At 42.0% G+C, this 23081-nt stretch overlaps 1 protein-coding gene across 4 annotated transcripts; it reads right to left on the minus strand.

Moving 5' to 3' along the window:
- Positions 1–2846: 2846 nt before the first annotated feature.
- LOC110511897 (luc7-like protein 3) lies at positions 2847–18443 on the minus strand. Of its 4 annotated transcripts, none has more exons than XM_036938912.1 (10): positions 18113–18443; positions 13406–13512; positions 12802–12946; positions 12569–12646; positions 9779–9883; positions 9449–9610; positions 8885–9222; positions 6186–6346; positions 5186–5421; positions 2847–3477 (listed from the first exon to the last, which is right to left on the minus strand). In XM_036938912.1, exons 1-9 carry the CDS (start codon positions 18209–18211, stop codon positions 5219–5221), a joined length of 1398 nt encoding a protein of 465 aa, XP_036794807.1. In that variant the 5' UTR covers positions 18212–18443; the 3' UTR covers positions 2847–3477; positions 5186–5218. The 4 variants fall into 4 exon arrangements, with proteins under 4 accessions (XP_036794807.1, XP_036794805.1, XP_036794809.1 ...); XM_036938910.1 differs by having other exon boundaries at positions 12569–12649; positions 18113–18442; XM_036938914.1 differs by having other exon boundaries at positions 8885–9219; positions 18113–18441.
- Between the last annotated feature and the right edge of the window lie 4638 nt (positions 18444–23081).

Raw genomic sequence — 23081 nt, forward strand, 5'->3', positions numbered from 1 at the left:
AAATTTGAGATTTTTGGTTCCGACCGCCGTGTCTTTGTGAGACGTAGAGTGTAGGTGAACGGACGATCTCCACATGTGTGGTTCCCACCGTGAAGCATGGTGTGACGGTATTTCGCAGTTGACACTGTCAGTGGTTTATTAAGAATTCAAGGTACACTTAACCAGCATGGCTACCACTGGTTTGCACTTAGTGGGACTATCATTTGTTCTTCAACAGGACAATGACCCAACACACCTCCAGGCTGTGTAAGGGCTATTTAACCATTAAGGAGAATGATGGAGTGCTGCATCAGATGACCTGGCCTCCACAATCCCCCGACCTCAACCCAATTGAGATGGTTTGAGTAGGACCGCAGTGTAGGAAAAGCAGCCAACAAGTGCTCAGCTGTTGGAAAAGCATTCCAGGTGAAGCTGATTGAGAGAATGCCAGGACTGTGCAAAGCTGTCAAGGCAAAGAGTGCCTACTTTGAAAAATCTCAAATATAAAATGTTTAATGCCTTTTTGGTTGCTAGAAGATTCCATGTGTTATTTAATAGTTTTGATGTCTTCACTATTATTCTACAATGTATAAAATAGTACAAATTAAGAAAATTAGTAGGTGTGTCAACTTCACTGGTAATGTATATAGACTATATAGAAATATCATCTCACTGTCAACTGCATTTTATTTTCAGCAAACTTAACATGTAAATATTTGTATTTACATAACTGAACAAGTTCCACAGACGTGACTAACAGAAATGGAATAATGTGTCCCTGAACAAGGGGGGGGGGGGGGGGCGACCAGCTGCATTGAGATCCAGGCTCTTCGCTGGCCATGGCAGAACACTGACATTGCTGTCTTGCAGGAAATCACGAACAGCACGAGCAGTATGGCTAGTATGGCATTGTCATGCTGGAGGGTCATGTCAGGATGAGCCTGCAGGAAGGGTACCACATGAGGGAGGAGGATGTCTTCCCTGTAATGCCCAGCGTTGAGATTGCCTGCAATGACAACAAGCTCAGCCCGATGATGCTGTGGCACACCTCCCCAGATCATGACGGACCCTCCACCTCCAAATTGATCCCGCTCAAGAGTACAGACTTCGTTGTAACGCTCATTCTTTCGACGATAAACACGAATCCAAACATTACCCCTGGTAAGACAAAACCGCGACTCGTCAGTGAAGAGCACTTTTTGCCAGTCCTGTCTGGTCCAGGGACAGTGGGTTTGTGCCCATAGGTGACGTTGTTGCCGGTGATGTCTGGTGAGGACCTGCCTTACAACAGGCTTACAAGCCCTCAGTCCAGCCTCTCTCAGCCTATTGCGGACAGTCTGAGCACTGATGGAGGGATTGTGCGTTCCAGGTGTAACTCGGGCAGTTGTTGTTGCCATCTTGTACCTGTCCCACAGGTGTGATGTTCTGATGTACCGATCCTGTGCAGGTTTTGTTACACGTGGTCTGCCACTGCGAGGATGACCAGCTGTCCGTCCTGTAGCGATGTCTTAGGCGTCTCACAGTACGGACATTGCAATTCATTGCCCTAGCCACATCTGCAGTCCTCATGCCTCCTTGCAGCATGCCTATGCCACATTCACGCAGATGAGCAGGGACCCTGGGCATCTTTCTTTTGGTGTTTTTCAGAATCAGTAGAAAGGCCTCTTTAGTGTCCTAAGTTTTCATATCTGTAAGCTGTTAGTGTCTTCACAACCGTTCCACAGGTGCATGTTCATTAATTGTTTATGGTTCAATGAACAAGCATGGGAAACAGTGTTTAAACCCTTTACAATGAAGATCTGTGAAGTTATTTGGATTTTTACTAATTATCTTTGAAAGACAGGGTCCTGAAAAGGGGACCTTCCCTTTATGATTCCGGCCCTTGTCTCTGTGATAAAACCATTGCTATCAGTGTTTAATGATAGTGTTATTAGGTATGGTTTTGACGTGTTTAATCAAATATTCTCAATTGCTAATACTTTATGGCCAGCAGGTCACTTGGTTTGGGAAACCTTTTGGCCCTAATCACGATTTATCATCAATCGGGCTACAAGCCCTAGACCCAATTCCCCTCTGTAAGAGGCAGGTGCAGTCTACACCCAGTACAATCACTTAGACCGTGGCACTAATCCTTAAGCAGTTGGCTGGGCTCCAGTGGTCACTCAGACCAGCCACAGGAGGCAGGCACAAACCCAGCCTGTACACTGTCCCCACCACCCTTAATTATTAATTACACTGCTCTGATCATGTCTAGAAATGCCCGCTGCGTTGTCTAATTGCCTGCTGGGTTGACAAGGTCAGTTCTGAGACTGAAAAGCCGAAATCACACCAATAAAAAGGCGCGACTAAGCCAAACTAGGCTACTGGGGCTGGCCTCGTTACACATTCACTAGAAGTTATATTCACTATAGTTGCTGAGCCAGCACAGTGGGGTTCAGGTCGGCCCTAAAGTGTGATCCAGGGAAGGGCGAGAGGCTAGTAAAGCATCCTTATTAGGACCATAATCAGACCAAACTCCCTCAGTTATCTAGCTCCCATCTTGCTGCTGGATGGTAGACAGGGAATACCTAGCCAGTTGCTTAACCACTAGGCTACCTGCCGTCCCAAAAAGACAGAGCAAGTGAAAGAGACAAAGATGGAGTGAGAGTCAGCTACCGTTGATGAATGAAAATCTCTGGGTTTTATACAGAGCCAGTGGGGCTCATCCTCGAAGTAGATTCTAATGAGCCGGGGTCTGTATTCACAAAGCATCTCAGAGTAGAAATTCTGTTGTCGGGATCAGTTCCAACCTCTTATTTATTAAGACTTAAAAGGCCAAACTGACCCTAAATCAGCACTCCTAACACAAGTCAAACAAATCCACAGACATCATTCAAGCTCTCTTTTTATTGATCAAGATGAACAGGTTTAAAAATCAGAACAAAAAAAGATCAATTCAAATCTCACTATATTTTACAGTAAGGGGCTAGAGAGATCAGTCAGTGGGTGTGAGATCTGGTGGGTGGGAAGGAGAGAGGAGAGAAAGAGATGCTCCTGACTAACATTGTACAAACACTTCCCAAACTGATTTCCCCAAAAAAGTCAAACCGTGAAAGAGTGGAAACCTGACATTACAAACCAAAACAAGCACGGTTTTTATTTGTCCTAAAAACTGCATGAGCAACAGAACATAGATAAAAGCCTTAATGTACCATTCTACCTCAGCAGCTACTAGACAAGGTCCTTTATATCAGAAACGATGAAGGAAAGAAATACAACGGAAAACTGAATGAAGAATGTCTGGTCCTGCGCTAAAAATGTGATCTTCCAAAAAAAACAACAGGAGGACAACAGAGGGCACCTTTACACACGTGTCTTTTGTTGTGATTTAGATGTCACAGTTGTTTTAATAAGCCACTACATCTGTGGTTCACCTTGTTTTAAGCAGCGCAGAGACAGGTTCAGGGTGGAGCGACAGGTGGTCTTCAGATCTTCCTCCTCCAGATTTCCCAGCGTCCCCTGGGGTGCACAAACGGTCAAAGAGGTGACACATTAGCAAAGATCCTGGTAACACAGCTTGTAGCAGCCACAAGCTGTTATCATCAACTATACATACAGATATCCCCCTATAGACATGTCACAGAGGAATGGTAACTAATCTAACGAACTGGAAAATAAACTAAAACTAACACTAGCTAACATTGGGGAAAACTAAATTGCATTTTTGGAGCAGGGAACATCCTGGAATTTTGTGGACGTTTCTCCAACAGCCCTTTAATGTTAGTGGACATTAGCTGACGATGGCCGCCCTGCTCTTCACACTCAGTTTGGGACACAGTATAAGGCAATAGAACTCAACTTTAAAAGCTTTAACCATCCTATTTTGAGATTTATGGAACCTGCTTGATATCCCCTTTACCATAAAATGAACTGTAGACAAACCTAAACTGAGGAATGTTAGTTGGATGATAGATATAACCATCGATATCAAACATGGGCCAAAATTAAGTGTTTTCAATTAACAGCATGTAAATAATATAAATTGGTACACTTTCAAAGTCAATGAAGTCCTGAAAGGCAGGTCCACTAATAAGTACCACATCTAATTAAACTAGACAGCTGGAGGATATCAAACAAGTTCACCTGTACCTCTTATCATCATCATCATCATCATCACTTCCTGGTAATAAATACTTCAAAAACAACCTTTAAAAGATGAAAAAAAACACCAAAAAAGCAAAGGAGAAACAAAAAACAATACACATCAAGCTTTAGTCATGATAAAGAGCAGTAAGCTCACAGGCAACAGCATTCAGTAGAAATGGATGTGGGTAGAGAAAGGAGTACCTGGGTGAGTACCTGAATAGTTTGACAGTTTGATCCTTGAGGGTTTATTAATTTGCCTTTTTCTTTCATGAGGTCGCTCACTCACTCAACACCAACGCTGTGTGAGGTATGGAAGTCAGCTGCAATCATTCATTAACCCCTACCCTTCCATCATCAGCCCAATGCTAACCAACACACTGTGTTACAATACATATCAGAGAACAGAGAGCTGTATATAGAACACAATATCCATGGCAGTGGGAGAAAAAAATGGTTTTAGACTGTGCATTCAGTAGGTCAAAGAAATAGTATGGATCCTTCCATATATAGCTTCACTTTACTTTTAAAGTATCTGTAAAATGCAGTGTGTCTATGTGTGGATACATGTCCACATTTCTAGACAAACAGTCACTTTAATACGTTCCATAGGCTATGAAAATCGACAAATTAAAACACATGGTTACTGCCACCATCACTGAAGAGAAAAAAAATATACAAGAGGCAATACAGGCAGAAAGAAATGCTTGGATTTAAATTTGGAAGAGATTTTTGTCCAATAGACCAAATATAGAGATATATAATATGTATGCATGTATATAACCGATACAAAACGAGGGGTACCTCCAGGTATGTTTTTCAGGACTACACTGGTCTTTCCCTCTGGGCTTTGTGACCTCTGTTTCTACCTTCTTCTCTCATCATCGGTCTAGCTCCATCTTCAGTGCATACTTACGATGCACTATATCCAAAACAACAGGATAAAGATACAACATACAAATCAAAGGCAATAGAACTGAAAGTAAACAGGGGGAGAGGAGAACAGGAGGGGGAGGTTTGAGAGGGAAGATGGGGGAGGGGTGTGTGTTTTGAGAGCCAGGATGACGGGGGAGGGCGCACTTACCTGAGCCTGATCTGAGGTCCTATCAGATCAGTTTTAATTGGACTGAGTGTCACCTTCAGAATGGAGTTCGTCTTGAGCAGCCCCGTTGACCCTGGCCAGAAGGGCCAGGCCCAGAGTGGAGGCAGGAGCCTCAGCCTCCACGGGCCCAGGCTTGGCCACGTCAGAGGAAGGCTTGTCATCCTCTAACACCTCGTCCTTCTTGGAGCTGCTTCTCCTCTCCTCCGGCTCCTTACGCTCTGGGAGGGATGGAGGTATGAAACAGTCATGACAAAGACTTCTAGAGTAGGACACACTTCAGATCACACTTGTGAATTCGGTAGGGACCATTATGGTCCAAATGTTGTTGCATCACCAGCTCAATCACAAGTGTGGAGTCACTAAACCAAACGTGGGTAAAAGGTCTAGTCAGGGATTTTTCTGCCGTTTAAATCTTTAGGCGGGCCGCCTAAGTGTTTTTCAGGCCACCTAAGTCCAATCTGTAAAAAAGTATATTTATTTTATACATTTTAGGGATGGAAACCGCTTCAGTGTAAACTTACACGACAAACCAGATAGAGTATTTAGAATAAATAATAGGGAAAGAAATGGTAGTCTTTGAGATCTAACAATCACCAAAAGAAAAGCTAGACAGTCGAGGAGAATTCAAAAAATATATTAATTTAGCAGTATTGATTTTATGTTTGAGTAAAAGAACACCGCATTAGCAATGGCAAAATGAATAGAATTGCAGGAAATTAGCTTTAAAACAAACATTTTCTCGCAGCTCAATGGGGAAATTTGTATAACTAAGAAATTCACTTAAATGTAAACATTTCTCTACACCGTCTCTAAAATATTCTCTAAAATTCAGCCACGCCGACGGATGGACCGCACGCATTGCCACGTCCACCACCTAAGCCCCTTTTAGATTCAGAAAAAAACCTGCTATTGCTGCAAGAAACCTGTAAGATCCGAGTTGTGATTATTCTAAATGTGTTTGACAACTTGTCCCATGTCTCACCTTTGTCTCTGGACGTCCTGTCCTTGTCCCGGCTGCGGCTCCGGTGGCGGTGAGACTTGCGCTCCGAGCTGCGGGACCTCTTCCTCTCCCGGCTGCGGGAGCGCCGTTTCCTGTCCGAACGCTCCCGGCTGCGCCGCCTCTCCCGGTCCCTGTCCCGGCTTCTGTGGAAAAACACAGGACACAGGAACATGTTAATCCACGACACACTCAAGAGCAGAGCAGTGGAACATTCAACGAGTGAGTTTTTCACAAACACATGAACTGTGATCCCTGATTAACATTATAGGGCCAGGCAGAGCTGTACTGGGCTGGTTAACCCCCTAAGGTCGATGTCCGCACCCCACGGAAAACTAATTAGCATAATAATATCTCCATAAAAATATTTCACATTAAGGTTGTGTTGTTTTTGCAATGGATGTGTCTCAATCCACTGCATCCACCTATGTTAACACTTCTGCATCTGCAGTGATGCGGTGTTTGTCAGACCATGAGACATCCCGAAAAATCACTCTTCTCACAAAATCATCTGTAGCGTCCGAACTACTATGACCCCTCTATGGAAAGATGAGACTGGCATGAACACGATGGTGTTTTCTGTTTTGCTCTACGATCCCCACAAGCGTCTTGGGACTCGTCAGAAGTCACTACAGCCAATCTGCCAACTTCTGTCTGTAGCATCCAAACAGTTTGGGGTACACACTAATATGTAAAAGGTGAGACTCAAGAACATGTCTGTTGTTCTGCTCGAAGGCCTCAAGACTGGTCTGAAGGACCACCGGTACCAGTTGAAAACATTTATGGAAGTATATATGGACTGTTAATTGGAAAAAATAAGGGGTTAAATACATGTTTAAAAAGAAAATAATAATCTCTCAATGTAGGACAGACACTTCAGTACAAACTACCTTCAGATGTCTTTTTGGGACTATTTCTTGTTCCATGTAGTGAATCTGTTATTCAATGCGTTTGTATAGGCTAATAGCAGTAAGGCCAAAAAATGTTTTCATCAAATATGTTTAACATTTATTTTAAGAAAGTGTGATACAAGGAGTCTTAAAATACCAAATCAAATAGCAAAATAATCTTTGGTATGACCTTATAGGATATGGCAGACATACGCCCCCTTTGGAGAGATTGGGTACCCCTAGTAAACTGGAAAAAAAATCTGTCAAAAATTGCTAATATATGCAAATAAAAATTATTATTGGATAGAAAACACTCTAAAGATTCTAAAACCGTTGGAATTATGTCTGTAAGTATAGCAGAACTCACAGGGCAGGCATTCTTCCAAACTAGTTTTTGTGGCCATGAAAGTTGGAGCAACTTTGACGTCATGGCCCCCACCCTTCCCAACCAGTTATGATTCTGGGGACACTTTCTATCTCTTCCGCTAGATGTCCTCTTTCAGTAGAGCTTTGAATCGTTCAAATCCCGCGAGAATTGACCCTATGGGAGTGAAATTAGTGCGTGCCACGAGAGAATAGGCTGTGCGTATGGGCGCGAATTGGTCCCAGCCATTCCTTTGTTCCAGCACTCAAGAGAAGGGCAGACGATGGCCGATTGAATTGAAGTTTGTTTTGCGTGTCTAAAACATCATAAAGCTTGCTTCTGCACTTAGTTTGACCTGTTTAGTCGACATATAATATGTAATTTTGAAGTTTTGATGCGCAACTTTTCCGGACCAGAGGACGTTTTGGGTGCATTTCAGCTGATGTTATTAGCAGTAGCTAATACAAAGACGCAAGACTTGAAACCAAACGATGTATTGGGTAAGTATGAAGCCTTCCAGAACATTCTGAACGAAGACCATCGAAGGTAAGGGAATATTTATGCTTAAATCTGTGTTTCTGTTGACTCCAACATTACGTGGAAATGTAGCTTGGAACTGAGCGCTGTCTCAGCATATGGAATAGTGTGCGATTTCTGTAACGTTAAAAATAAATCTAACACAGCGGTTGCATAAAGAAGCAGTGTATCTTTCTAACTATATGTAGAACATGTATATTTAGTCAAAGTTTATGATGTCTATTTACGTTATCTTGCCGCGCTACATAGATTTCCTGCGGGCATTTTTGAGTAATTTCTGAACGTGAACTCACTGTAAATGGACATTTATGGATATAAATGGCATATTATTGAAAAAAAAAATATGTACTGTGTAACATGTCATATTACTGTCATCTGATGAAGATTTTCAAAAGGTTAGTGAGCGATTTATTTTTTAATCCTGCGTTTGTTGATTGCATGTTTTGGCTATTCAAATGAGCTGTGTCTGGTGGTGGTTTTACATATATATGTGCTATGTTTTCGCCGTAAAACATTTTAGAAATCTGACTTGCTGGCTAGATGAACAAGGTGTTTATCTTTCATTTGAGCTATTGGACTTGTTAATGTGTGGAGGTTAAATATTTTTAAGAATATTTTTGCGTTCCATGCGCCACCGTTTCAGCTGAACGTGGGAGGGTTGATCCCCAATTGGGAACCAGTATCGTAGACAGGTTAACACAATTCCTTATAGCTTAGTAGACCCCCTCCCCGAGCTTAGACTCTTATGGGTTAAGCATCCACCGTAGTTGCTGGGACCGTGCTGGAAAAGACCATTTGAAAGGAAAATTAACGAGCCAGCACAGTACAGTTGGGGGGCGACCTATAGTGTGAATCAGCCATAAGACTAGTCTACGTGCCATACAGTACAGTACCTGCTACGTTTGCGCTCCCTCTCCTTGCTCCTGGACCGCCGGCGTTCCCGGGAACGACTCCTCTTACGGTCCGACGCCCGGCTGGAGTGGCGGCTATTCGAGTGGCTCCTCCTTCCTCTCTTCTCCCTCTCTCGCTCCCTCTCTCTCTCCCGCTCCTTCACTCGCTCCCTCTCTTTCTCCTTCTCCTTCTCGCGCTCTTTCTCCTTCTCCTTCTCTTTCTCCTCCTCTTCCAACTTGCGCTTAGTCTCCCTCTCCTCCCTCTCACGCTCCCAGTCCTTGCTTTCTAGCTCTCCCTTGTCTTCTCCGGCGGGGTCTTCGGATCGCCGATTCAACTTCTCCTTAACAGAAAATCATTCATTCATCATTCATGATGAACAATTAAATTATATGACCGAATGTTTTTCTGCATCAGCAATATCAACACTGGTCTTTCAAAACAGCAACAGTCAAAATGATTAAATTATACTTCCTTTTCATGGGTATTAAAGCATACAGTACAACAAATGGCATATATGGAATCTTGACAAACATTGACTTGGGAGTGAACAATCCTTCAAACCTTACCTTGAGCTCCTCCACAGTGGATTTGATCTTGGCGTAGCCCATGTGCTGCTTGCCCATCAGGTGGTCATCCACCCGGGACTGGGCGTCTCCCACAATGAGGAACGCCCCGCACACCTCACACACCTCCATCTGTTTCTCCTGGGCCGCAAAGGTCTCAATCGTCTGGAATCAATCAGGATAACTTTTAGTTTTACAAGTACAGTACTTTCAACCAAAAATGCATTCATCCCCGGGTGTTCACAGTATTGAATTCATACTAAAGGCTTACTAAATAGATAACTGAGTTGATCTCAATGCTGATGGAGTGAGAAAGAACCGGGAGTAACTCACCGAGGGGGTGGAGCTGAGCAGCTCTCGCTCATCCTTTAGCTGTTCCACCAGTTTCATCATCCCCTGGGCCTCCTCCACTCTGCCCTCAGAGCCCAACTCCTCGATCTGAACACAGCACATACAAACGGCAACTTTGTTGACATAGAAAACAACTTACTCACTCCAGAGTATGTGTCCTGCATGAATGTAGGCCTTCACATGATGGATGCATGTACACTACATTTCAAAAGTTTGTGTTCACTTAGAAATGTCCTTGTTTTTGAAAGAAAAAATAAAAGCAAACAATGTCTACACTGTATTTCTGACCAATTTGATGTAATTTTATTGGACCAAGAACTAGGACATTTCTAGGTGACCCCAAACTTTTTAGCGGTAGTGTAGGGTCCATGTACATTTGAAGTCGGACGTTTACATACACCTTAACCAAATACATTTAAAATCAGTTTCACAATTCCTGACAGTTAATTCTAGTAAAAGTTATTTCTTAGGTCAGTTAGGATCACCACTATATATACCACTATAACAAGTTATATTTTCGTTTCATCAGACCAGAGAACAATTCTCCAAAAAGTATGAGCCTTGTCCCCATGTACAGTTGCAAACCGAAGTTTGGCTTTTTTATGGCGGTTTTGGAGCAGTGGCTTCTTCCTTGCTGAGCAGCCTTTCAGGTTATGTCGATATAGGACTCGTTTTACTGTGGATATAAATACTTTTGTACCCGTTTCCTCCAGCATCTTCACAGGGTTTATTGCTGTTGTTCTGGGATTGATTTGCACTTCTCGCACCAAAGTACGTTCATCTCTAGGAGACAGAACGTGTCCCCTTCCTAAGCGGTATGACGGCTGTCCCATGGTGTTTATACTTGCATACTATTGTTTGTACAGATGAACATGGTACCTTTAGGCGTTTGGAAATTGCTCCCAATAATGAACCAGACTTGTGGAGGTCTACATTTTTTCCTGAGGTCTTGGCTGATTTATTTTGATTTTCCCATGATGTCAAGCAAAGAGGCACTGAGTTTGAAGGTATGCTTTGAAATACATACACAGGTACACCTCCAATTGACTCAAATGATGTCAATTAGCCTATCAGAAGCTTCTAAAGCCCTGACATAATTTTCTGGAATTTTCCAAGCTGTTTAAAGGCACAGTCAACTTAGTGTATTTAAACTTCTGTAAACCCACTGGAATTGTGATAGTGAATTATAAGTGAAATAATCTGTCTGTAAACAATTGTTGGAAATATTACTTGTGTCATGCACAAAGTAGATGTCCTAACTGACTTGCCAAAACTATGCTCTGTCAGGTTGGAGGGAGAGCTTCACTGCACAGCTATTTTCAGGTCTCTCCAGAAACTGTTAACTTCTTTGGGGTAGGGGGCAGTATTTTCACATCCGGATGAAAAGTGTGCCCAGAGTAAACTATCTGAGGTCTGTAGGTTTTCAAGTTTTTGCCTATCCAATATACAGGGTCTGTGGGGTCATATTGCACTTCCTAAAGCTTCCACTAGATGTCAACAGTCTTTACAACCTTGTTTCAGGCTTCTACTGTGAGGTGGGAGAGAATGAGAGCTGATTGAGTCATGGGTCAGCCAGAAGGCCATGTGCTCAGTCAGGCGTGCGCCCGTGAGAGTTAGCTCCGTTCCCTTTAATTTCTAAAGACAGGAATTCTCCGGTTGAAACATTATTGAAGGTTTAAGATAAAAACATCCTAAAGATTGATTATATATATCGTTTGACATGTTCTAAGAAACTGTAATATAACTTTTTTGACATTGTCTGGACCTAGTGCCTGCGCATTTGGATTACTGTACTAAATGCGAACAAAAAGGAGGTATTTGGACATAAACATTGGACTTTATCGAACAAAACAAACATTTGTGGAACTGAGATTCCTGGGAGTGCATTCTGATGAAGATCAAAGGTAAGTGAATATTTATAATGCTATTTCTGACTTTTGTTGATCAAAGGTAAGTGAATATTTATAATGCTATTTCTGACTTTTGTTGACTCCATAACATGTATCTGTATTGCTTGTTTTGATCTCTGAGCACTGTAATCAGATTATTCCATGGTGTGCTTTTTCCGTAAAGCTTTTTTGAAATCTGACACAGCAGTTGCATTAAGGAGAAGTATATCTTTAATTCCATGCATAACAGTTATATTTTCATCAACATTTATGATGAGCATTTCTGTAAATTGACATGGCTCTGCACTTTTACCGGATGTTTTGGAGGCAAAACATAACGCGCCAATGTAAACAGAGATTTTTGGATATAAATATGAACTTTATCGAACAAAACATATATGTATTATGTAACATGAAGTCCTATAAGTGCCATCTGATGAAGATCAAAGGTTAGTGATTCATTTTTATCTCCATTTCTGCTTTTTGTGACTCCCCTCTTTGGCTGGAAAAATTGCTGTTTTTTTTGTGTCTGGGTGCAGACCTAACATAATCGCATGGTATGCTTTTGTCGTAAAGCCTTTTTGAAATCAGACACTGTGGTGGAATTAACAACAAGTTTATCTTTAAAATGGTGTTTAATACATGTATGTTTGAGGAATTTTAATTGTGATATTTCTGTTTGAATTTGGCGCCCTGCACTTTCACTGGATGTTGGTCAGGTGGGACGTTAGCGTCCCACGTACCCTAGAGAGGTAAACAAGACATTTGTGGAGTGGTTGAAAAACGAGTTTTAATGACTGCAACCTAAGTGTAAACTTCCGACTTCAACTGTAATTGTGCTCAATGGAGGAATGTAATGTTTTAGTAAACCCAGGCAGCTCACCTGCATGACTAGGTCCTCGATCTTCTCTGTCAGGACTGTAGCTTTCTCCTCGTTCTTCCCCACAGGACCACCAGGTCCCTGCTGGAGAAAGGTCCAGTCAGCATAATCTAACAACATTGATGAACATGACAAACCGAATACAAGGGTTGGTCTAGGTTTCCATGTTGAGTTCTGTGTTCTCTATAGTGGCGAACCTATGGGCATTGACTGAGTATATCTATATATATTCTTACTCCTGCGGCCTGCTGGGCCTGCGACAGGGCTAGACGGGCGTGGCCCCTGCGGATCCTCCTCTCCACCTCGGCCAGGAGAGACTGCAGGTAGCGCAGGAAGTCCCTCTCATAGCCCTCCTTCATGAACCGGGAGCTCTTCTCATACCTGGTGCACATAGGGATGAAAAGGGAGTTATACACCTGTAATTCCATGTTATACGCTATAGACATGTGATACTAGTTTAAGGACAGCCCTTAGTCATGGTATATTGTCCATATACCACACCCCCCAGGTTTTATTGCTTAAATATACCACAGGTATAATACAAAATTACTTGTTTACCTTTCTAATTACATTGGCAACCATAGCAATAAGGCCTGAAGGGGTGTGGTATATGGCCAATATACCATAGCTAAGGGCTGTATCCAGGAACTCTGTGTTGTGTCGTCCCTAAGAACAGATGTAAGACGTGGTATATTCGCAATATGCCACACCCCCCTTGGGCCTTATTGCTATTATAAACTGGTTACGAATGTTATATTGGCCATATACCACACCCCTCAGGCCTTATTGCTTAATTATAACACAAACAAAAAGCGATGGGGGAAAAAAAGTAAAACTTACATTTTCCTAAGGTTTTCATCGTGGATTTTTTCACAGGGACCCAAGTCAGACCGGGTGTTTGTGAATAATTCTGCAGGGCAGAATCCACAGAGATAGTACTTACAGGTCTGCAAGGGAAGGGAGAAAATATAAGCCACGTCATTAGTGAGCCAACAGTTGCATGATTTTGGGAAATAAGAAGCCACAAAACCCAAAACCTCCTCAATGCCGGGCCTGCCAAAAATGTTGCTTGCAAACTGGTTGGGAAATGCAACATGGATCTTCTATCAAACATGCATCTTCAAACATTGATTAGCCTAATCTCACTGATGAACCAAATTAGTAGCTAGTGACTTTTGCTTTGGTAATAATGCCAATTCTAATATTTTTTTAGAGGTAACCATTTGGCCCATCATACACACAGTGCGTTAGGAAAGTACTCAGACCCCTTCACTTTTTGTAACGTTACAGCCTTATTCTAAAATTGATTAAGTGAACAGAAAATCCCCTCAATCTACACACAATACCACAATGACAAAGCAAAAACAGGTTTAGAAAATGTTGCATAAAAATACACAAAAAAAACTTAGAAATACCTTATTTAAATAAGCATTCAGGCCCTTCGCTATGAGACTCAAAATTGCGCTCAGTTGCATCATGTTTCCATTGATCATCCTTGAGATGTTTCTACAATGTGATTGGAGTCCACCTGAGGTAAATTAAATTAATTTGACATGATTTGGATAAGCACACAGCTGTCTATATAAGGTCCCACAGTTGACAGTGCATTTCAGAGCAAAAACCAAGCCGTGAGGTCAAAGGAATTGTCGATTGTGTTGAAGCACAGGTCTGGGGAAGTGTACCAAAGAATGTCTGCAGAATTGAAGGTCCCCAAGAACAGTGGCCTCCATTATTAAATGGATGAAGTTTGGAACCACCAAGACTCTTCCTAGAGCTGGCCGCCCGGCCAAACTGAGCAGTCGGGGGAGAAGGGCCTTGGTCAGGGAGGTGTCCAAGAACCCGATGGTCACCGACAGAGCTCCAGAGTTCCTTCCAGGACAACCATCTCTACAGCACTCCACCAATCAGGCCTTTATGATAGAGTGGCCAGACGAAAGCCACTAAACATTAAAAGACGCATGACAACCCGTTTGGAGTTCGCCAAAAGGTACCTAAAGGACTCAGACTACTGATGTAACGATATGACATTTTTGGCCGATACCAATATCCAATATTTTCCTTGCCAAATAAAACAATACCGATAAGATATTTAACATTTTAGTAGGCTTTTAAGCATTCTAGTTCAGTTAAATAGTTAAGACACACATGGACGCAGCGGTCTAAGGCACAGCATCTCAGTGCAAGAGTCGTAACTACAGTCCCCACACACACACTAACCAGAATGTAAAAAGTAAACATCAGTATCTGGTGTGGCCATCAGCTGCATTAAGTACTGCCGTGCATCTCCTCCTCATGGACTGCACCAGATTTGCCAGTTCTTGCTGTGAGATGTTACCCCGCCCTTCCACCAAGGCACCAGCAAGTTCCCGGACATTTCTGGGGGGGGGGGGGGGGTGGCCCTAGCCCTCACCCTCCGATCCAACAGGTCCCAGACGTGCTCAATGGGATTGAGATCCGGGTTCTTCACTGGCCATGGCAGAACACTGACTTTGCTGTCTTGCTGGAAATCATGCACAGAATGAGCAGTATGGCTGGTGGCATTGCATTGCTGGAGGGTCATGTCAGGATGAGCCTGCAGAAGGGTACCACATGAGGGAGGAGGATGTCTTCCCTGTAATGCACAGCGTTGAGATTGCCTGCAATGACAACAAGCTCAGTCCGATGACCTACAAATCGATCCAGATCCAGAGTACAGGCCTTGGTGTAATGATAAAGTCGAATCCATCCATCACCCCTGGTGAGACAAAACCGCAACTCATCAGTGAAGAGCACTTTTTGCCAATCCTGTCTGGTGCAGCGACGGTGGGTTTGTGCCCATAGGCGACATTGTTGCCGGTGATGTCTGGTGAGGACCTGTCTTACAACAGGCCAACAAGCCCTCAGTCCAGCCTCTCTCAGCCTACTGCAGACAGTCTGACAACTGTTGGAGGGATTGTGCGTTCCTGGTGTAACTCGGGCAGTTGTGGTTGCCATCCTGTACCTGTCCCACAGGTGTGAAGTTCTGATGTACCGATCCTGTGCAGCAGGTGTTGTTACACGTGGTCTGCCACTGCGAGGACGATCAGCTGTCCGTCCTGTCGCTCTGTCTGAGGCGTCTCACAGTAAAGACATTGCAATTCATTGCCCTGGGCACATCTGCAGTCCTCATGCCTCCTAGCAGCATGCCTAAGGCACGTTCACACAGATGAGCCGGGACCCTGGGCATCTTTCTTTGTGTTTTTCAGAGTCAGTAGAAAGGCCTCTTTTAGTGTCCTAAGTTCTCATAACTGTGACCCAATTGTCTGTAAGCTGTTAGTGTCTTAACGACCGTTCCACAGGAGCATTTTCATTAATTGTTTATGGTTCAATGAACAAGCATGGGAAACAGTGTTTAAAACCTTTACAGTGAAGATCTGTCAAGTTATTTGGATTTGTATGAATTATCTTTGAAAGATAGGAGACGTTTATTTTTTTGCTAAGTTTATGCATGTCGTGAAGCTAACAGCAGTGATGCTATTACTGTGTAACTCCAGTAGGACAACATCTGAAAAATACCGCACTTGGTAGTGTGTACCGGTGCTCGACCAGTCGGCGAAAGCCAACTACCACACGACAGAGAACGGTTGATAGTCAAGAGCAATGAATTCCATTATCTTGGCTTTAATGGATTTTGCCTATGAGGTGTCTCACTGAAAATGTCTTACTCTTTCAAATGACTGCTCAACTTGTTGACTGCTCGATCCACACTGCAGACATTGTGGGCTCGGTTAGGGATGCTGTGCTGCACAACATTTTACGTGGTGTCATTACATCATTACCTACATTATATAGATATGCGCGACAGCTTTGACATAGGTGTGAAACTAGATATCGGGCCGATACCGATAATGGCATTTTTAGCTAATATTGGCTGATTCTGATATGTTCACCGATATATTGTGCATCCCTAACTCAGACCATGAGAAATAAGCGACTCTGGTCTGATGAAATCTTTGGCCTGAATGTCAAGCGTCACGTCTGGGGGAAAGCAGGCACCGCTCAACTCCAGAGCGCTCAGGACCTCAGACTGGGGCAAAGGTTCACCTTCCAACAGGACAATGACCCTAAGCACAGAGCCAAGAAGACGCAGGAGTGGCTTCATGACAAGCCTCGATGTCCTTGAGTGGCCCAGCCAAAGTCCGGACTTGAACCCGATCGAACATCTCTGGAGACCTGAAAATAGCTGTGCAGTGAAGCTCTCCATCCAACCTGACAGAGCTTGAGAGGATCTGCATTGAAGGGATTAACTCCCCAAATACAGGTTGTAACATCATACCCAAGAAGACTTGAGGCTGTAATCGCTGCCAAAAGGTGCTTCAACAAAGTACTGGGTAAAGGGCCACAATACTTGTTTTATTTATTTATTTAACTAGGCAAGTCAGTTAAGAACAAATTCTAATTTTCAATGACGGCCTAGGAAAACGCTGGGCCAATTGTGCGCCGCCTTATGGGAATCCCAATCACAGCCTGGATTCAAACCAGGGACTGAGATGAGATGCAGTGCCTTAGACCGCTGCGCCACTCAGGAGCCCTGAAAACTTGTGCAAATGTTCGTTTTCTTTCATTATTAATACATTTGCAAAAAAAATAACCTTTTTGTAATTATGGGGTATTGTGTGTAGATTGAGGGGACAACAATTTAATCAATTTTAGAATGCTGTTATGTAACAATGTGGAAAAAGTCAAGGGGTCTGAATACTTTCCGAATGCACTGCATGTTACATTACTTTTTAGATGTGTACATTGTTAGATATTACTCCACTGTTGGAGCTAGGAGGAACACAAGCATTTGGCTACACCCGCAATAACAGATACTAAATATGTGTATGCGACCAATAAAATGTGATTTGACTCAAGACTCATGCAACTTGATTAACTAGCTAACGTTACATTGACAACGACATAGCATAAGGTTACTAAGCTAGCTAATGTCTAACTTTGAGCCAATACAAATGTCAATGTTGACTGAAATTCGCAGCTACCTAACGTTAGTGTGTCTCCATTACGGTTTCACATTCGGCTGATGTCTGCAAATAACGTTAAAAGTACCCACTTGTTTTTATTTAAGCAAACCAGCTAACCCAGTTGTCAGTGGACCTGTAGCTAGCCGTCGTTAGCAAACTCGTATGTTGTCTTTGGCGAAGTTACTCATTAACTACTATATAACATTATCTAGCGAGCTATATATAGTACAGGGCCAGTGTTGCTCGTTAGTTTAAATGTTGAATGCGGATTCGTGGGTCAGGGGGTTGGGCCTGAGAGGAACATGCTGTCCTCAATTGTAGCTAACGCGTTAACTTACTGCTTAGCTAGCTAACACCCGACCCTGGCGGTCGTTAGTTCATAGCTAGTTAGGATGCTGTTAGCTAGCGAGCATCATGTATGTAGCCAGCTATTACGTTTAAGCAAACACATCAATATCAACGTCAGTTTGCTAGCTACCTACCTATAAAACGACTCACTGAAAACAAGAACCGGACGAAATTGTTTCCAGCGAGCTGGCTAAAGCTAACAAAGTGGCTAACTTACGGTCTCGTGGTCCCAGCGTACGTTGCATCGTTTCTCGTCGGGGGCCAAGTTTCTGTCTCGACCCATCAACTCATCGAGTAACTGGGCTGCGGAAAGCATTTTGCGTCAAAACTGAAAGCAAAAAGCTATTGTATCTACTAAGTTAAACCATTTATTATTGCGCCAAAGAAACACAGATCCTAGTTATTTCAGATCAAAATGGCAGCCGTTCGCATTCAGCAACAGTCGCTACCCACTGTGCATCCGTGTGCGGAACCTGAACCCGCCGCAGTGTGAGAAATTACGCCACCCTCTGCTAGGATGTCCTGTAACATCCACTCTTGATCCCCCACTAGCCCGTGATCATCATGACTCCCACATACGAGTTATTGGGCGAAGGCGTACTCTGTATGGGGGTTTATTAAGAGCCCTGACGCTTGGTCTGAAAATTAACTACCATCGCTTGCAGTGAGGTTTTAGAAGCATAAGGATCTTATCTTTCATATCACCGATATAGGGTTAGGGTTCCCACACCGCCATATTTCCATGTTTCAGTGATTGTTTACAAGAGCAGATGGAAGACAGAGGCCGTGTTGGAGAGCATCAAAATTACTGCAGGCGACTGCCGACTGACTGATCTACAAATCTCCTTGCACATTGATATCAAAATATTTACCCCCTATACTAACCTTGGTAGAGCTTCATACTGGAAGCTAAATAACTCGTTATTAAATAATGATATAGTTAAGTTTGAGGTTAAAGATCTGCTTTCACACTTTTGGGAAGGGCTTTTGAAGAAAAATCTTCATTTGAGGTGTCCAAATCCTTTAGAAAATATGGTAGTAATCTTGCTAAGGCCACAAGAGCTGAGGAGGAAAAGGTGATCATTGAGATACCTTGCCTTTTTCAGAGGTCCCCAGCCAGGAGAGGAGAAGATAGAACTGATTGAGTTACAAAATAAACTGGATAATCTATATAGATCCAATAAACTGGATAATATATAGAGATTAAATAAACGGGATAATATATCGAGATTAAATAAACTGGATGATATATATAGATTAAATAAACTGGATAATATATTGAGATTAAATAAACTGGATAATATATATAGATTAAATAAACTGGATAATATATTGAGATTAAATAAACTGGATAATATATCGAGATTAAATCAACTGGATGATATATTGAGATTGAATAAACTGGATAATAATATAGATTAAATAAACTGGATAATATATATAGATTAAATAAACTGGATAATATATATAGATTAAATAAACTGGATAATATATTGAGATTAAATAAACTGGATAATATATATAGATTAAATAAACTGGATAATATATATAGAGATTAAATAAACTGTATAATATATATAGATTAAATAAACTGGATAATATATATAGATTAAATAAACTGGATAATATATATATATTAAATAAACTGTATAATATATATAGATTAAATAAACTGGATAATATATATAGATTAAATAAACTGTATAATATATATAGATTAAATAAACTGGATAATATATAAAGATTAAATAAACTGGATAATATATAGAGATTAAATAAACTGGATAATATATATAGATTAAATAAACTGGATGATATATAGAGATTAAATAAACTGGATAATATATATTTATTAAATAAACTGTATAATATATATAGATTAAATAAACTGGATAATATATATAGATTAAATAAACTGTATAATATATATAGATTAAATAAACTGGATAATATATATAGATTAAATAAACTGGATAATATATTGAGATTAAATAAACTGGATAATATATATAGATTAAATAAACTGGATAATATATAGAGATTAAATAAACTGGATAATATATCGAGATTAAATCAACTGGATAATATATCGAGATTAAATAAACTGGATAATATATATAAATTAAATAAACTGGATGATATATAGAGATTAAATAAACTGGATAATATATATATATATTAAATAAACTGTATAATATATATAGATTAAATAAACTGGATAATATATATAGATTAAATAAACTGGATAATATATTGAGATTAAATAAACTGGATAATATATCGAGATTAAATCAACTGGATAATATATCGAGATTAAATAAACTGGATAATATAAATCGATTCAATAAATTGGATAATATATAGAGATTAAATCAACTGGATATTATATAGAGATTAAATCAACTGCATAATATATCGAGATTAAATAAACTGGATAATATAAATAGATTCAATAAACTGGATAACATGTAGAGATTAAATCAACTGGATAACATATAGAGATGAAATAAACTGGATAATATATATATATATTAAATAAACTGGATAATATATAAATATAAAGATTAAAAGCAGAAGGAGCCTTTATTAGATCTAGGAAAAAAATGAATTTAGGAAGGAGAAAAGAATTCATCCTATTTCTTTAGACTTAAGAAATTTCTCTCGACAAATAACACTATCCAAATAACACTATTTCTACAACAAGGGCAACGCACAAGACATTCTCCAAACACCCCACAGGGCCGACATCCCCGTTATTTACAAGAGGAAGCGACGCAGGTACAGAGGACAAAGATCTGGATGCCTGGTCAGGACCCGGAGAAGGCGACTGGGAAAGATGCCGTTACAGTCAATACTACTCGCCAACGTGCAATCATTGGACAATAAATTAGACAAGGTACGATCACGAATATCCTACCAACGGGACATCATAAACTGTAATATCCTGTGTTTCACGGAATCGGGGCTGAATGACGACATGGATATTCAGCTAGCGGGATATATGCTGCACCGGCAGGATAGAACAGCATATTCCGGTAAGACGAGGGGTGGCGGTCTGTGCACATTTGTAAACAACAGCTGGTGCACGAAATCTAAGGAAGTCTCTAGATTTTGCTCACCTGAAGCAGAGTATATTGTGATAAATTGCAGGCCACACTACTTACCTAGAGAGTTTTCAGCTATACTTTTCGTGGCTGTTTATTTACCACCACAGACATGCTGGCACTAAGACCACACTCAGTCAGCTGTATAAGGAAATAAGCAAACAGGACACCACTCAACCAGAGGTGGCACTCCTAGTGGCCGGAGACTTTAATGCAGGGAAACTTAAATCGGTTCTACCAAATTTCTATCAACATGTTAAATGTGCAACCAGAGGGAAAAAAATTCTAGATCACCTGTACTCCACACACAGAGACGCGTACAAAGCTCTGCTTCGCCCTCCATTTGGTAAATCCGACCACAACTCTATCCTCCTGATTCCTGCTTACAAGCAAAAATGAAAGCAGGAAGCACCAGTGACTCGGTCTCTAAAAAAGTGTTCAGATAAAGCAGATGCTAAACTACAGGACTGTTTTTCTATCACAGACTGGAACATGTTCCGGGATTCTTCCGATGGCGTTGAGGAGTACACCACATCAGTCACTGGCTTTATCAATAAGTGCATTGAGGACGTCATCCCCACAGTGACTGTATGTACATACCCCAAACACAATCCATGGATTACAGGCAACATTCGCACTGAACTAAGGGGTAGAGCTTCCGCTTTCAAGGTGCGGGACTTTAACCCGGAAGAAGTCCTGCTATGCCCTGCGACGAACCATCAAACAGGCAAAGCGTCAATATGAGACTAAGATTGAATCATACTATACCGGATCCGACGCTCGTCTTATGTGGCAGGGCTTGCAAACTATTACTGACTACAAAGGGAAGCACCACCGCGAGCTGCCCAGTGACATGAGCCTACCAGAAGAGCTAAATCACTTCTATGCTCGCTTCGAGGCAAGCAACATTGAGGTATGCATGAGAGCATCAGCTGTTCCGGGCGACTGTGTGATCACACTCTCCGTAGCCGACGTGAGTAAGACCTTTAAACAGGTCAACATACACAAGGCTGCGGGGCCAGACGGAATACCAGGACGTGTACTCCGGGCATGTGCTGACCAACTGGCAGGTGTCTTCACTGACATTTTCAACATGTCCATGATTGAGTCTGTAATAGCAGTTTCAAGCAGACCACCATAGTCCCTGTGCCCAAGAACACAAAGGCAACCTGCCTAAATGACTACAGACCTGTAGCACTCACGTCCGTAACCATGAAATGCTTTGAAAGGTTGGTAATGGCTCACATCAACACCATTATCCCAGAAACCCTAGACCCACTCCAATTTGCATACCACCCAAACAGATCCACAGATGATGCAATCTCTATTGCACTCCACACTGCCCTTTCCCACCTGGACAAAAGGAACACTTATGTGAGAATGCTATTCATTGACTGCAGTTCAGCGTTCAATACCATGGTACCCTCAAAGCTCATCACTAAGCTAAGGATCCTGGGACTAAACACCTCCCTCTGCAACTGGATCCTGGACTTCCTGATGGGCCGCCCGCAGGTGGTAAGGGTAGGTAGCAACACATCTGCCACGCTGATCCTCTACACTGGAGCTCCACAGGGGTGCATGCTCAGTCCCCTCTTGTACTCCCTGTTCACCCACGATTGCATGGCCAGGCACGACTCCAACACCATCATTAAGTTTGCAGACGACACAACAGTGGTAGGCCTGATCACTGACAACGACGAGACAGCCTATAGGGAGGAGGTCAGAGACCTGGCCGGGTGGTGCCAGAATAACAACCTATCCCTCAACGTAACCAAGACTAATTAGATGATTGTGGACTACAGGAAAAGGAGGACCGAGCACGCCCCCATTCTCATCGACGGGACAGTAGTGGAGCAGGATGAGAGCTTCAAGTTCCTTGGTGTCCACATCAACAACAAACTAGAATGGTCCAAACACACCAAGACAGTCGTGAAGAGGGCACGACAAATTATATTCCCCCTCAGGAGATTAAAAAGATTTGGCATGGGTCCTGAGATCCTCAAAAGGTTCTACAGCTGCAACATCGAGAGCATTCTGACTGGTTGCATCACTGCCTGGTATGGAAATTGCTCGGCCTCTGAC

Source organism: Oncorhynchus mykiss, chromosome 12 (genome assembly GCF_013265735.2).
Source record: "Oncorhynchus mykiss isolate Arlee chromosome 12, USDA_OmykA_1.1, whole genome shotgun sequence".
NCBI lineage: Eukaryota > Metazoa > Chordata > Actinopteri > Salmoniformes > Salmonidae > Oncorhynchus > Oncorhynchus mykiss.